We start from the raw sequence: 16189 nt of genomic DNA on the forward strand, positions 1-16189 counted from the left end.
ATTTTTGCCATATCTCTTAATATGACTTATTGAAGGGGGTGGCATGTGGCGCAGTGGTTAGCACTGAGACTGCGGCGCTGAGGACCCGGGTTTGAATCCCAGCCCTGGGTCACATTCTCTCCATGTCTGCGTGGGTTTCACCTCCACAACCCAAAGATGTGCAGGCTAGGTGGATTGGCCACGCTAAATTGCCCCTTAATTGGAAAAAAAATAATTGGGTACTCTTAAAAAAACATTTTTTAAAAATATGACTTATTTAAACCTAGAAAGGAAAAACAAATAATTTACTCCGACAAAAGGCCTTGGTCACTTCGCGAGCCATGCATTAACCTATTGTCGTCTTTGGATATTCTATATTGTGCCGTGATCTGAGTGAAGAATCACCATGTCTGGCAGAGGGAAAGGGGGTAAAGGACTGGGAAAAGGTGGAGCACAGCAGCACCGCAAAGTGCTTCGTGATAACAGCCAGGGCCTCACCAAACCAGCAAGCGGCCGCCTGGCTCGCCGTGGCCGTGTCAAGCACATCTCGGGTTTGAGCTACGAGGAGACTCGCGGGGTGCTGAAGGTTTTCCTGGAAAATGTGATCAGGAACACGGTCATCTACACTGAGCACGGCAAGCGCAAGACAGTCACCGCCGTGGATGTGGTTTACGCTCTGAAACGCCAGAGCCGCACTCTCTATGGATTCAGCGGCGGAACAACTCGACCCTTTCGACCAAACACAACAACAAAGGCTCTTATAAGAGCCAGTCACCACCTCACAGAGAGAGCAGTGACTGGGAACGGGAGCTGGAATTGGGAATGTGAGTGATTTGTCCCCAGGGGGAAATGTGGGAATTTAATAGTTAATTATTTACCCGGATGACACATTCTCCACTGACAGTGAAAAGCCTCTTCACTGCTTCCCGTTTTCTAATAGTTTTATTCTAGTTGAACAATGAGTCAGACAGTAATGGCAGCATCCGGGAGGGGGAGATGGGGGGATGGGAGAGGGGGGGATGGGAGGGGGGTCTCTCTCACAACCCCTTCACACAGGCTTCAGAGGGACAGAGAAATGGTTGATTTCTGACCCTCTTCCCTGAAATCGGTCAGGAATGTAAAAAGAAAATAGGGCGGCACGGTGGTACAGTGGTTAGCTTGGCTGCCTCACAGTGCCAGGGACCCGGGTTCAATTCTGGCCTCGGGTGACTGTCTGTGTGGAATTTGCAACTTTTTCCCTGTGTCTGCGTGGGTTTCCTCCGGGTGCTCTGGTTTCCACCAGATAGGGTGGGAACATGGGCCTAGGTCGGGTGCTCTTTCCAAGGTTCAGTGCAGACCCGATGGGCCAAATGGCCTCGTTCTGCAGTGTAGGGATTCTATGATTCTAACGCTCAGCTAATCTTCCTTGGTTCCCCCTGCAGTTCCATATCTATTAATTATAAAAGGACACCACTTGCTCCTCCTCTCTCTCATGCAATCCAGTTCCCCTTAATGAGCTGAGTAACTGTGCTAATGTTACCTTTGCATTTTGTGAACAATTTCAATTATCGTGCATTGTTGCTGAGCTTTTAACCAGACAGTTAGCCATAATCAGATTTGTGCCATTATTAATTAAATCTGATTATCAGAAACACGTGGATCATATAGAATCTCTACTGTGGAGAAGGAAGCCATTCAGCCCATCGTGGCTGCACCAACCCTTCAAATGAGCACTCTATCCATGTCCAACACCCCCTATCCCAGTAACTCCATAACCTAATCTGTACACCCCTGGACACTAAGGGGCAATTTAGCATGGCCAACCCACCTAACCTGCACATCTTTGGAATGTGGGAGGAAACCGGAGCACCCGGAGGAAACCCACGCAGACACGGGGAGAACATGCAGACTCTGCACAGAGAGTGACCCGAGGCCGGAATCGAAGTCGGGACCCTGGTGCTGTGAGGCAGCAGTGCTAACCCGGGTACCTGGTGCTGTGAGGTAGCAGTGCTAACCCGGGTACCTGGCACTGTGAGGTAGCAGTGCTAACCTGGGTACCTGGCACTGTGAGGTAGCAGTGCTAACCTGGGTACCTGGTGCTGTGAGGTAGCAGTGCTAACCTGGGTACCTGGCATTGTGAGGTAGCAGTGCTAACCCGAGTACCTGGTGCTGTCAGGCAGCAGTGCTAACCCGGGTACCTGGCGCTGTGAGGTAGCAGTGCTAACCCGGGTACCTGGCACTGTGAGGTAGCAGTGCTAACCCGGGTACCTGGTGCTGTGAGGTAGCAGTGCTAACCTGGGTACCTGTCACTGTGAGGTAGCAGTGCTAACCTGGGTACCTGGCACTGTGAGGTAGCAGTGCTAACCCGGGTACCTGGCGCTGTGAGGTAGCAGTGCTAACCTGGGTACCTGGCACTGTGAGGTAGCAGTGCTAACCTGGGTACCTGGCGCTGTGAGGTAGCAGTGCTAACCTGGGTACCTGGCGCGGTGAGGTAGTAGTGCTAACCTGGGTACCTGGCGCTGTGAGGTAGCAGTGCTAACCTGGGTACCTGGTGCGGTGAGGTAGTAGTGCTAACCTGGGTACCTGGCACTGTGAGGTAGTAGTGCTAACCTGGGTACCTGGCACTGTGAGGTAGCAGTGCTAACCTTGGTACCTGGCGCTGTGAGGTAGCAGTGCTAACCTTGGTACCTGGCGCTGTGAGGTAGCAGTGCTAACCCGGTTACCTGACACTGTGAGGTAGCAGTGCTAACCTGGGTACCTGGCGCGGTGAGGTAGCAGTGCTAACCCGGGTACTTGGCGCTGGGAGGTAGCAGTGCTAACCTGGGTACCTGGCACTGTGAGGTGGCAGTGCTAACCTGGGTGCCTGGCACTGTGAGGTAGCAGTGCTAACCTTGGTACCTGGCGCTGTGAGGTAGCAGTGCTAACCTGGGTACCTGGCGCTATGAGGTAGCAGAGCTAACCTGGATACCTGGCACTGTGAGATAGCAGTGCTAACCTGGGTACCTGGCGCTGTGAGGTAGCAGTGCTAACCTGGGTACCTGGCACTGTGAGGTAGCAATGCTAACCTGGGTACCTGGCACTGTGAGGTAGCAGTGCTAACCTGGGTACCTGACGCGGTGAGGTAGTAGTGCTAATCACTGTGCTGCCCTTCCTACACCATCGCAGACTGGGAGCGTAAAAGTGAAAAGGGCCAGTTATGTTCTCAGTCTTTTTGTTCTGTACAGTTCTAACTTTAGTGCGGTGCTTCGTACTTATCCATGGCGATATTGGAAACCTGTTATTATACACAGACCAACCTTCAAGGCCAAACTAAAAAGCAAATTACTGCGGGTGCTGCAATCTGAAACAAAAACAGAAATCTCAGCGGGTCTGACAGCATCTGTGGCGTGGGAACTGAGCTAACATTTCCCGTCTGGATGACTCTATGTCAAACTGCATGAGGCTGATGTATGTCCCATGTACAAGTCAGTCACTACCATATAACACACAGGCTAGCCTGGCACTTGATTGTTTTCAAGACACAAAGAATTAAAATGATGGAAAAATTCAAGAGGTTGCTGGTACTAAACTTTCCATTTTGATTATGAACTCAAACTTTTATTTAAAATGCAGCAAAGGTTGTAACTTAACGGGGCATTGTATTTCTAGCTGTCCCAACGTTTGAGTTTATTTAAAGTGGTAAACGCAGAGTGCTGCTAAACACATCAGCAGGTCAGTTAATGCCACCACCATGTGGATAATGATGTGAACAGCTTCTCCTGTTCCCTCCCGGACTGTTCCATGTTTAGCACTGATGTAAGTCAACTTCAATTTTGTGAAATAATTAACATTTATTTCCAGAGAATCATAGACAACAAACAGACACACGTCCCTACGTCGGTATGTTTCCCTCTGCCTGCGCACCCAGCTGCTTTTCTCCTCCCAGTTCCCTCGACCATTGAAAGACTTGGCTGTTGTTGTGCTGTCCAGTCTGATATTCAATTGTGGATGGACCCAGAATTTACTCCAACCACATCAGCAAGACCAAAGCCTGGCAACGACCTTTGACACCAAATCTATGTCCCCGTCCTTGGAACCCTGTCCATGAGCAAAATCACTCGGCTTCCAGGCCTATTTTACCTACACCACCACTGAAAACCTTTATCAGCGTTTCCGGCCCCTCCTAACGTCATGGTGAAACTGTGGTCACTTCTTTAAACTGAATTGGGGGTTGGATGGGGGGGGGGGGTTGGGGGGAGGGGGAGGTCAATATTATTTTACAACCTGGTACCAGCTCTCAACGTTTGTTTCATTATGCCATGATTGAATGGCGGAGCAGCCTCGTTGGGCCGAGTGGCCTAATTCTGCTCCTCTGTCCTATGCTAGACCCCTTCAGATTCTGTGTTTTGCACATGTTGCAGTCCAGGGTTTGTGGTCCATGCTGATGGATAATTATGCTTTTTTGTTTTATTTATTCTGTCACGGGATGCGGGTGTCGCCGGCTCAGTCAGCATTTATTGCCCATCCCTAATTGCCCTTGAGACGGTGGTGGTGAGCCGTCCCCTTCAACTGCAGCAGCCCCTGCGCTGCAGGTGGGCCCACGGTGCTGTTGGGGGGGGGGGGGTGGAATTCCAGGATTTTGACCCAGCGACGTTGGAGCATTGGCGATGTATTTCCAAGTCAGGGTGGTGGTGTTGGTGTTCCCAAGCATCTACTGCTCTTGTCCCTCTAAGTGGAAGAGTTTGCAGATTTGGAAGGTGCTGTCGAAGGAACCTTGGTGACTTCCTGCAGTGCCTCTTGTAGATGGGACACACGGCTGCCGCTGTGCGTCGGCGGTGGAGGGAGTGAATGTTTGTGGACGGGGTGCCAATCAAGCGGGACTGCTCTGTCCTGGATGGTGTCGAGCTTCTTGAGTGTTGTTGGAGCTGCACTCATCCAGTCAAATGGAGAGTATTTCATCACACCCCTGACTTGAGCCTTGTAGATGGTGGACAGGTTTGGTTGGGGGGGGGGTCAGGACCTGAGTCACATGCTGTAGAATTCCGAACCTCTGGACTGCTCCTGTAGCCACAGTATTTATATGGCAGGGTCTGTTTCAGTTTTTGGTCAATGGTAACCCCCAGGATATTGATAGTGGGGAATTCAGCGATGGTTTGTCAAGGGGAGATGGTTAGATAGTTGGTCCAATTAATTTCACTTACTGAGGAGTCAGTTCTGCTGAGGTTCTTTTATATGGCAACACAGAAGCACAGTGGTTAGACGGATCCCAGGTTCGATTCCCCGCCGGGTCACTGTCTGTGCGGAGTCTGCACGTTCTCCCCGTGTCTGCGTGGGTTTCCTCCGGGTGCTCCAGTTTCCTCCCACAAGTCCCGAAAGACGTGCTGTTAGGTGAATTAGTCATTCTGAATTCTCCCTCTGTGTACCGAACAGGCGCCGGAATGTGGCGACGAGGGGATTTTCATTGAAGGTAACGTCATTGCAGCCAACGAGTGACAATAATAAAGATTATTATTTAGTTCATTTAGACCTCGATTTGATTGACACCTTTTCTGGGCAAGGTTAAGCAAAAGGGAGAGTTTGAGCATTTTAAATAATTGTGTGAATTTTTTCACAATTGTTCCTGCTTAATCACATAAATGTAACCTGAAAACCAGACATGCGGTTTAGTAATCAAATTTGAAACCTCGAGTGTGTGGATTAAACAAGGGGAGCACTGCCATCTGCTGGATGGTAAGAAATCTTACAACACCAGGTTAAAGTCCAACAGGTTTGTTTCGATGTCACTAGCTTTCGGAGCGCTGCTCCTTCCTCGGGTGAATCCTTCAGTTTGGTGAAAAGACAGTTAACTTGGTGGGTAGACTGATATCTTCAGTTAACCTGCATTAGTATAACAGCTGGGAGTGAGGACCCTGAGACATGTAACCGGGTCCTGTGTAAATACTGCTGTTTTGCTGAACAAACGTCTTTCTTATTGTGGTGATATGCATCACTGTAAATACACAAGGGGTTAATGTAAATGCACTATGACTAAGTAAACACTAGAGGGAGCACCAGAGATGTCATGACATGCAGACATACAGCTAATGAACACATAGACTAGGACACGACCAATAGGCAGCCAAGACACCCAGAGGTGACACTACCACAAGGGGGCATTACACAACCCTTATATAAGGACAGGGCACACATGCTCTATCTCTTTCCACAGGCGACACTCAGAGAGTAGGACTGGGGCAGATCAGAAGCATGGCTTAGAGCAGACTGGTTGTTAGACTGAGTTACTAAAGCAAGATTAGCAGGAGAGTCGAAATCATAGAGAACTAGCGCAGAGGGCTAAACAGCTGGCTTGGCAGAGGGCTAAACAGCTGGCTTGGCAGAGGGCTAAACAGCTGGCTTGTAAAGCAGAACTAGGCCAGCAGCGTGGGTTCAATTCCCGTACCAGCCACCCCGAACAGGCGCTGGAATGTGGCGACTAGGGGCTTTTCACAGTAACTTCATTTGAAACCTACTTGTGACAATAAGCGATTTGCATTTCATTTCATTTCAACTGTGCTAATGGTTCAATAAATCACATTGAACTTACTTCAATCTTTTGGTCAAAGCTGCATCGAGTTGCAGCCTGTGTTATCCCAGAGTACATAACCCAACACTTATGAACTCTTTGAACTTCCACATTTGCCATTTATTTCACCTACATCCCACACGGTTCAATTGTCTTCTTTGCAAGCAACTATGTAATTTGGCTGCTGAAACCAATTGTGGATTTTACGTAGAACAATGGTTTATGGAAATGAAATCCACGCAGTAACCACTCTCTGTGCAAAGAACGTTTTTCTAACCATTAATTATACTTGTGGTTACTTTAATTCTGTGCCTTTTTGTTACTATTTAGCACAGTGGTTAGCACAGTTGCTTCACGGCACCAGTATCCCAGGTTCGATTCCCGGCTTGGGTCACTGTCTGTGCGGAGTCTGCACGTACTCCCCGTGTCTGCGTGGGTTTCCTCCGGGTGCTGCGGTTTCCGCCCACAAGTCCCAAAAGATGTGCTTGTTTGGTGGATTGGCCGTGCTAAATTGCACCTCGGTGTACCCAAACAGGCAACTAGGGGCTTTTCACAGTAACTTCATTGCAGTGTTCATGTAAGCCTACTTGTGACAATAAAGATGATCATTTCATTGACCCATGGAAACAATCTTTCATTGTTTAGTCTAAAATATGCTTTAAGTGGTAGCGAGCAGGAACTGCCGCGAGCTTCCGGTGCTCGGCCTGGCAAGGCCAGCACTGCAATTCAGCGTTAATTGGTCCACTTAAGGAGGCCCCATGGGTTTCACGCTGCAAATGTAGGCTCGCCAGCCAATTCATCGTGAATGTGCCCGCCAGCCCGCCACTAAGGAGGTACAGCAGCACTTAATCTGCTCCTGTACACCCAACACCACTCCGATCCCAGCCACAGTGCCGCCAAGGTAACCGGCCCCACCATTCGGCGGTGCAGACCTGGGGAGGCTCCGCGAGGCGGTCGAGGTCAGGTAGGATGTCCTGTTCCTCCGAGGGTCCTGGAGGGTAAGCCACAGGGCAGCCAGTGCCCCCTGGGAGGAAGTGGCAGCGGCCGTCAGCTCGGGCAGCGTCACAAGGAGCACTGGCACCCAGTGCCGCAAGAGGGGCAACGACCTACACCGGGCACCGCCCTTATCCATCACCGTGCCGTGACCTGGCTCATCTGCCCACGACCCCTTCCAAAACCACCGCCTCCGCCCCCTCATGAACCCACCCCCCTCCCCACGGTGAACCACGTGTGCAGTTGCACATTTCATTTATAGCACAGTGGTTAGCACTGTTGCTTCTCTTCACCGGGTTCCTAGGTTAGATTCCCGGGTTTGAAACAGTCTGTGCGGAGTCTGCATGTTCTCCCCCCGTCTGCGTGGGTTTCCTCCGGGTGCTCCGGATTCCTCCCACAGTCCAAAGATGTGCGGGTTAGGTGGATTGGCCATGATAAATTGCCCTTAGTGTCCAAAAAGGTTAGTTGGGGTTACTGGGTTACGGGAATATGGTGGAGGTGTGTGCTTAAGTGCGGTTCTCTTTCCAAGGGCCGGTATAGACTCAATGGGCCAAATGGTCTCCTTCTGCACTGTAAATTCTATGATCTGTGGCTCACGCTGCCCTCTCTGTATCGCCGCAAGAGAAGTTGTCCCACACCGTCGGGAGAGGGCCCAGACGGGCGGCGGCGTTCCGGACATCAGAATCCTCACCACCCTGGTGGCCGAGGACAGAGCAGTCACCCATGTGGAGGTCGGCGCACAACGCAGAGGTGAGGATCCACCGGGCCCCACCCGGTGAGCCTTTCAAACGGGAGCTGCTAATGCCATACATACTGACCCATCCTCCCACTGACCACATGTCCGTTCTCCCACAGGACCTGCAACCGACGGCAGTGGCCCATCTGGGATGGTCTTCCCCCCGCCCCGCCCCGCCCCCCCCCCCCCCCCCCCTGCCCTGCTTCCCATGAGAACACCTTGGAGGAGAGCTCCGAGGACGCCACCATCAAATGTGTCTCAACTTTCATCCCCACCCTCCACCAGCGCAGAGACACACACCTCGGTGGGCCACATTAGTGGTCAGGCTCCTGGGGCACAATCTGGTGAGCACCACACTGCTGCTGATGCACATCAGGTGGAGGCAGGAACCCCCCAGGGCGAGGCAGCAGTCGGAGGGCTGCTGGATCCTGGAATCCAGCTGGGTCCCAGTCAGGTGCTGGGCCTGTTGTACAGGGGTACCCGGACGGAGCTGATGCAGGCGTTAGGGTGCGGCCAGGACATTCCGAGGGAGGTGTCAGCATCACTGCAGCAGGGTTATAGTTGATTGGAGGAGCCCCAGAGGGTGCAGGAAATAGTGCCGGCAATGCGTGGCACAGAGGCCAACACTGCCAGGGTGGCGGCCGCAGCGGAGAGCCTGGTGCCCAGTGCGAGCAGCATGAGGGCCGGTGTCCAAGGCGTGGCTCAATCTGTGACGGCCATGGCTAGACTGTCCAACCCGCTGGGGGACGTGACCCAGGACCAGGCTGACCTTGATGACGTGTCGCAGCCTCAAGACGGGAATAGGCAAGCGCGGCGGAGCTAGTCCCGGTCTCGGGTGGGACTAGCCGAGGCACTGCAGAGCATGTCCCAGTTACTGAGGAGCATCACCGACGGTGTCAACACCATGGTGCAGTCATTGGAGAGCCGCCAGGACCGGCAGAGCTCGATGCAACGGAAGCCGGGGCTTATTCCAGCTGCCCCTCCATTCCAACGCAAACCCAAGATTCCTGCGGGCACGACCGGGATGTCTGCCAGCAGCACCACTCGTGTAAAATCAGCGGGGTCCAAAATATCATCCGTACCGTTCGATATCTGTAAGGGATTGGGAGAGGGTGTGAGACTGCCAACCAGTGATGCCTTACACCCCGGGGCCCGCCCTGCCCACGCACACCCGGCTGCAGCGGAGGCTCCTGCTCACCGGACCCTGCATCCCTGACACCCGTACATAGCGTTACCTGGACCGGGCGCTGGTCCCCTCCTCATTGCACTCACCCATCCCCCAGCCGCAGTCACACCCACGGGGCCGGGGTCTATCCCCTGGGAGTTTGGATGTTGGCTGCTGCGTCTGTGGTGTTGCCTCCTGCAGCGACTCAAGTGTCCAGGCATCGTGGTCTGATTGGGATGCTAGGCAATGACCCCCACATGCTACATGGCCCGCACACCCACAGGAATCCACTTGGGTTTGTGTGAAGTGCTCACTTAACTACGAATGCGAATTCCCTGCTAGCACTAGCCTTCAGCCGCACGGCCAGAGGCCTCTACGGTCAGTGGGAGTTATGAGTGGTCGGTGGGGCAAGCCGGCAGGGACTAGGGTTGTCCTCGGAATGGGTACAAACGATTCATGGATTGGCATGGAGGATCCGTGAATGGTCCCCCCCCCCCCCCCACACACACACAGCAGAGCACCCACCCCCACAGCTCCGATCCCCCCAACCTCCCGTGGCGTCCCACCCCAACCGAGGCTGCCCCTGCCCCGATTGCCTCCACACACCCCTCCGAGCACAGGGTCAGCAAATCCAGTGCCCCCCGACTCATTGCATGCGAGCCGGGATAGCTACTCGCCTCCTCGATTCTCCGCGGAAGCCCTTCCGCCAGGTTCACGTTTTTAAAAGGAGTACTAATCGGCGCCAGCTGGAAATGTGGTTAAATCACGGGAGGCCGTTAAGACATGAGCGCAGAAAAGATTTACTAAGCTGTTACCGGGACTTAATGGTTTGAGTTATAAGGAGAGGCTGGATAGACTGGGACTTTTTTCCCTGAAGGGTAGGAGGCTCAGGGGTGATCTTATGGAGGTCTATAAAATAATCAATGGCAAAGATAAGGTAAATAGTCAACATCTTTTCCAAAAAGTTGGGGAGTCTAAAACTAGAGGGTTTAGGTTTAAGGTGAGAGGGGAGAAAGGGTCCAGAGGGGCAATTTTTTCACACAGAGGGTGGTGAGTGTCTGGAATGGGCTGCCAGAGGCAGTAGTAGAGGCGGGCACAATTTTGTCTTTTAAAAAACATTTACACAGTTATTTGGGAAGCTGAGATTGCGGTTCAGTTTACAGAAGTGAAACTGCTGGCTGTACGTTACAATAAGGGTTGTTTGAGCCTGTGGTCTCTGTGGTGTTGGGCGTTCTGACGCACAGATGAGCCAACACAGTTGTATATGGTACAACGCTATTTTATTTAAACTTTCTATGTACAGTTTTGTCTTGATACTCTGCACGTGGGGATTCCCTGTTTGTGATGTTAAAACAGGTTGTGTCCGTGTCCTTGTCCCCAGACCTACTGTCCACCAGGTGTGGTGTTCGTGCTTTTATATGGTTCCTGTCTTTGTGTGTGATTGGTTGTGGTGTTGTGTGTTCTGATTTGTCTGTTGGTGTGTCCATCATGATGTGTGTGTTTGAATATCATGACATCCCCCCTTTTTACAAAGATATGTGCCTACGTGGTAATAAATATAATCGTGTCGTGAGTGCATCTAAGAGTGTGTGTGTGTTGTGTACAGCATGTGCATATGACGTAACTATTTACATGGGGCGATGTCGGGTGCGTCACATCAACAAGGTTGTACCATAACAGAACATGAATGCAAACGAGAAAAAAAAATTGAACAGTGGTCCAGTCAGACGATATCTGGAACGATAAACAACAACAGGTTATAATACAGAAGTGTGTAACTTTTTGAACATGTGAACGGTGTTATAAGTCCAGTCTAATGGGCTTGCGACGAGTTCGGGTTGACCGCCTCAAGGGTGGGTCAAGAACCACCGGCTGATGTGCAAGCGTGGCCATGGGTGGCGATGGAGAGGGCGTGATCTGCGGCAGCTCCACGAAGTCATCCTCGGAAGCCTGTTGAGGATCTGGCGTGTGTGTACTGTGTGGCTGCGAGCGTGGAAGTCGGCGAAGGGCGCGCCGATTGCGGCGATGCACTGAACCATCCGGCTGTTTGCATTCTCGTGGAGGACACAGGCTTCCACAGCAGACGCTAAGGTGAGGCCTTTTATTTTAAGAAGCTGCTGGCGTAGGCCACTGGAGGCAACGCCAAAAACAATCTGGTCCCTGATCATGGACTCTGTGGTGCTGCCGTAACCGCAGGACTGCGCTAGAATTAGGAGGTGCGTCAAAAAGGGTTGAAAAAGCTCCTCCTTACCTTGCAGGCGTTGCTGAAGGAGGTATCTTTCAAAACTTTCATTCACTTCAACATTAAAGTGCTGGTCCAGTTTGAGGATGACCGTGTCATACTTGGATTGGTTTTCCCCTTCTTCGAACACCAGTGAGTTGAAGATGTCGAGGGCGTGCTGCCCTGCGTAGAAGAGGAGCAGTGCAATCTTCGTTTCATCCGAGGCACTCTGTTTCTCGTTGGCTCGGATGTACAGGTCAAATCGCTGCCTGAAGAGCTTCCAATTGGTACCAAGGTTCCCCGCGACTTGCAACGGCTGCGGTTTGTCAGTGCGTTCCATGTCCAGAATGGCAGGTTAGTTGGCACTTATCGATCCACTCCTGTACCATGCGGTGTTGGGCGTTCTGACACACAGATGAGCCAACACAGTTGTATATGGTACAACGCTATTTTATTTAAACTTTCTATGTACAGTTTTGTCTTGATACTCTGCACGTGGGGATTCCCTGTTTGTGATGTTAAAACAGGTCGTGTCCGTGTCCTTGTCCCCAGACCTACTGTCCACCAGGTGTCATGTTCGTGCTTTTATATGGTTCCTGTCTTTGTGTGTGATTGGTTGTGGTGTTGTGTGTTCTGATTTGTCTGTTGGTGTGTCCATCATGATGTGTGTGTTTGAATATCATGACAGTCTCAATGATAAATAACAAGGGAGCAGATGTGTCCTGTTCAGCAACAGCCTGACACAGGTATACTCACAGAATCCTACCTTACAGACAATGTCCCAGACACCACTATCACCATTCCTGGGTATGTCCTGTCTCATCGGCAGGACAGACCAGACAGAGGTGTCGGCACAGTAGTATGGAGTCAGGAGGTGAGTGTCTGGAATGGGCTGCCAGAGGCAGTAGTAGAGGCGGGCACAATTTTGTCTTTTAAAAAACATTTACACAGTTATTTGGGAAGCTGAGATTGCGGTTCAGTTTACAGAAGTGAAACTGCTGGCTGTACGTTACAATAAGGGTTGTTTGAGCCTGTGGTCTCTGTGGTGTTGGGCGTTCTGACACAGAGATGAGCCAATACAGTTGTATATGGTACAACGCTATTTTATTTAAACTTTCTATGTACAGTTTTGTCTTGATAGTCTGCACGTGGGGATTCCCTGTTTGTGATGTTAAAACAGGTCGTGTCCGTGTCCTTGTCTCCAGACCTACTGTCCACCAGGTGTCGTGTTCGTGCTTTTATATGGTTCCTGTCTTTGTGTGTGATTGGTTGTGGTGTTGTGTGTTCTGATTTGTCTGTTGGTGTGTCCATCATGATGTGTGTGTTTGAATATCATGACATCCCCCCTTTTTACAAAGATATGTGCCTACGTGGTAATAAATATAATCGTGTCGTGAGTGCATCTAAGAGTGTGTGTGTGTTGTGTACAGCATGTGCATATGACGTAGCTATTTACATGGGGCGATGTCGGGTGCGTCACATCAACAAGGTTGTACCATAACAGAACATGAATGCAAACGAGAAAAAAAATTTGAACAGTGGTCCAGTCAGACGATATCTGGAACGATAAACAACAACAGGTTATAATACAGAAGTGTGTAACTTTTTGAACATATGAACGGTGTTATAAGTCCAGTCTAATGGGCTTGCGACGAGTTCGGGTTGACCGCCTCAAGGGTGGGTCAAGAACCACCGGCTGATGTGCAAGCGTGGCCATGGGTGGCGATGGAGAGGGCGTGATCTGCGGCAGCTCCACAAAGTCATCCTCGGAAGACTGTTGAGGATCTGGCGTGTGCGTACTGTGTGGCTGCGAGCGTGGAAGTCGGCGAAGGGCGCGCCGATTGCGGCGACGCACTGAACCATCCGGCATGCGAATCAGGAACGAGCGGGGAGCCACACGTCGGAGGACTTCGGCCGGTGCTGACCAGCCACCATACGGTTGATGGACGCGTACTTTGTCTCCGGAGGACAGGGGGGGCAGGTCCGTCGCTCGTGTGTCGTACTGACTTTTCTGGCGATCACGCTGCATTTACATGTTATGAAGAACCGTCTCATGGTCCGTTGTTGGTGCCAGGATGGATGGTACCGTCGTCCTGAGGGAGCGACCCATTAGGAGCTGCGCTGGCGAGAGACCCGTGGAAAGCGGGGCCGATCGATAGGCCAGCAAGGCGAGGTTAAAGTCCAATCCAGCAGCAGCCGCCTTGCACAGGAGCCGCTTGGCAATGTGGACGCCCTTCTCTGCCTTCCCATTCGACTGTGGATGTAGAGGGCTGGATGTCTCATGAGTGAAACCATATGCTGCGGCAAAGGACGACCATTCACGGCTGGCGAAACAGGGTCCATTGTCTGACATGACAGTCCTTGGAATGCCATGGCGAGCAAATGTTTCCTTGCAGGCCCCAATGACTGCGGACGACGTCAGATCATGTAGAGGCATGACTTCCGGGTAGTTTGAGAAGTAATCTATAATAACGATGTAATCTCTGCCGAGCGCGTGAAATAGGTCAACACCCACCTTCGCCCAGGGGGACGTCACCAACTCGTGCGGTAGAAGCGTCTCCGGAGGTTGCACCGGCTGAAACCTCTGACAGGTTGTGCAATTGAGCACCATGTTGGCTATGTCTTCATTAATACCCGGCCAATATATCGCCTCTCGGGCCCTTCGTCTGCATTTTTCGACGGCCAAGTGGCCTTCGTGTAGTTGATTAAGAATCATCTGGCGCATGCTGTGCGGAATAACAATCCTGTCTAATTTCATAAGGACCCCGTCTATGTTGGTAAGGTCATCTCGCACATTATAAAACTGGGGGCACTGCCCTTTGAGCCACCCTTCCGCCATGTGGCGCATCACTCGCTGTAGAAGGGGGTCAGTCGCCGTCTCTGCGCGTATGTGGGCCAGACTTGGGTCATCAGCTGGCAGATTTGCCGCTGTCAGAGTCACGTGTGCCTCAATTTGACGCACGAACCCCTCCGCATCTAGTGGTGTGCTCACTGCTCGGGAGAGCGCATCCGCCACGATGAGATCCTTCCCCGGAGTGTAGATCAGTTTAAGATCCTGAGTTTAAGTAAGATGCGCTGGAGGCGAGGGGTCATGTCATTCAGGTCTTTGTTAATGATGTTGACCAGGGGGCGGTGGTCAGTTTCAACCGTAAATCGTGGAAGACCATACACATAGTCGTGGAACTTGTCCAGTCCAGTTAACAAGCCCAGGCATTCTTTTTCTATTTGCGCATAGCGCTGTTCGGTAGGGGTCATGGCTCGTGAGGCCAATACCAGATTGGCTGGCATCCGTTGAGATCTTTGTAGGGCGAGCCGTGTCAAAGAACGCCAACACTGGTGCCGTGACCAGTTTGTGCTTGAGCTCCTCCCATTCCAGCTGATGCGATTGTTGCCAGTGGAATTCTGTTGATTTTTTTACGAGATGGCGCATATTCGTTGTATGAGAAGCCAGGTTGGGAATGAACTTCCCAAGGAAGTTGACCATGCCCAAGAATCTTAGGACAGCCTTCTTGTCAGCCGACCGTGGCATGGCTGTGATGGCGCTAACTTTGTCTGCATCGGGACGGACCCCTGATCGTGAGATGTGGTCCCCGAGGAATTTCAGCTCAGTCTGGCCGAAGGCACACTTGGCGCGGTTGAGACGCAGGCCATTTTGTCGTATGCGGGTGAAGACGCGTCGTAGACGATGCATGTGTTCCTGCGGAGTGGTGGACCAAATGATGATATCGTCCACATATACACGTACCCCTTCGATGCCTTCCATCATCTGCTCCATAATGCGGTGGAAAACTTCAGATGCTGAAATGATGCCGAATGGCATCCGGTTGTAGCAGAATCTGCCAAAAGGGGTGTTGAACGTGCATAGCCTTCGGCTGGCCGGGTCCAATTGGATCTGCCAAAATCCTTTGGACGCATCCAATTTGGTAAATATTTTGGCTTGCGCCATCTCGCTGGTGAGTTCCTCTCGTTTCGGGATGGGATAGTGTTCCCGCATGATGTTGTTATTCAGATCTTTAGGATCTAGACATATGCGGAGCTCGCCAGAGGGCTTCTTTACACAGACCATGGAGCTGACCCATGGCGTGGGCTCCGTGACCCTGGATAGGACCCCTTGGTCCTGAAGAGCCTGCAGCTGCAACTTGAGGCGGTCTTTGAGTGGCGCAGGAACCCTGCGAGGTGCGTGAACGACAGGGATGGCGTCCGGTTTGAGTCGAATCTTGTACGTGTATGGCAATGTCCCCATGACTTCAAAAACGTCCTGGTTGTGAGCAACGAGGGAATGGAGATTTGCGTGGAACTCAGCATCCGGGAAGTCGGATATCTCATCTGGAGAGAGAGACATAATGCGCTGTACCAGGTGAAGGACCTTACACGCCTGTGCGCCCAGTAACGAGTCTTTTGATGAGCCGACAACTTCGAAGGGGAGTGTGGCCGTGTGCGTCTTGTGAGTTATCTGTAGCTGGCAAGATCCTATGGATGGGATGACGTTCCCGTTATAATCAACCATCTTGAGCCGGGATGGCGTGATGGGTGGTTTGACCTTCATGGCCTGGAATGCAGAATATGCAATCAGGT

General features: G+C 51.7%; 1 protein-coding gene across 1 annotated transcript; it reads left to right on the top strand.

The window, feature by feature from the left end:
• The first annotated feature begins 385 nt into the window (after window positions 1–385).
• On the top strand, window positions 386–811 carry LOC140398076 (histone H4 type VIII-like). Its single transcript, XM_072486285.1, has one exon. It carries the CDS (start codon window positions 386–388, stop codon window positions 809–811), a length of 426 nt encoding a protein of 141 aa, XP_072342386.1.
• The last annotated feature ends 15378 nt before the right edge of the window (window positions 812–16189 follow it).

This window comes from Scyliorhinus torazame, chromosome 21 (assembly GCF_047496885.1).
Source record: "Scyliorhinus torazame isolate Kashiwa2021f chromosome 21, sScyTor2.1, whole genome shotgun sequence".
NCBI classification, from domain to species: domain Eukaryota; kingdom Metazoa; phylum Chordata; class Chondrichthyes; order Carcharhiniformes; family Scyliorhinidae; genus Scyliorhinus; species Scyliorhinus torazame.

Bases quoted from the DNA above. Each gene is read 5' to 3' on its own strand.
- LOC140398076 (XM_072486285.1), top strand. From the start codon at position 386: ATGTCTGGCAGAGGGAAAGGGGGTAAAGGACTGGGAAAAGGTGGAGCA.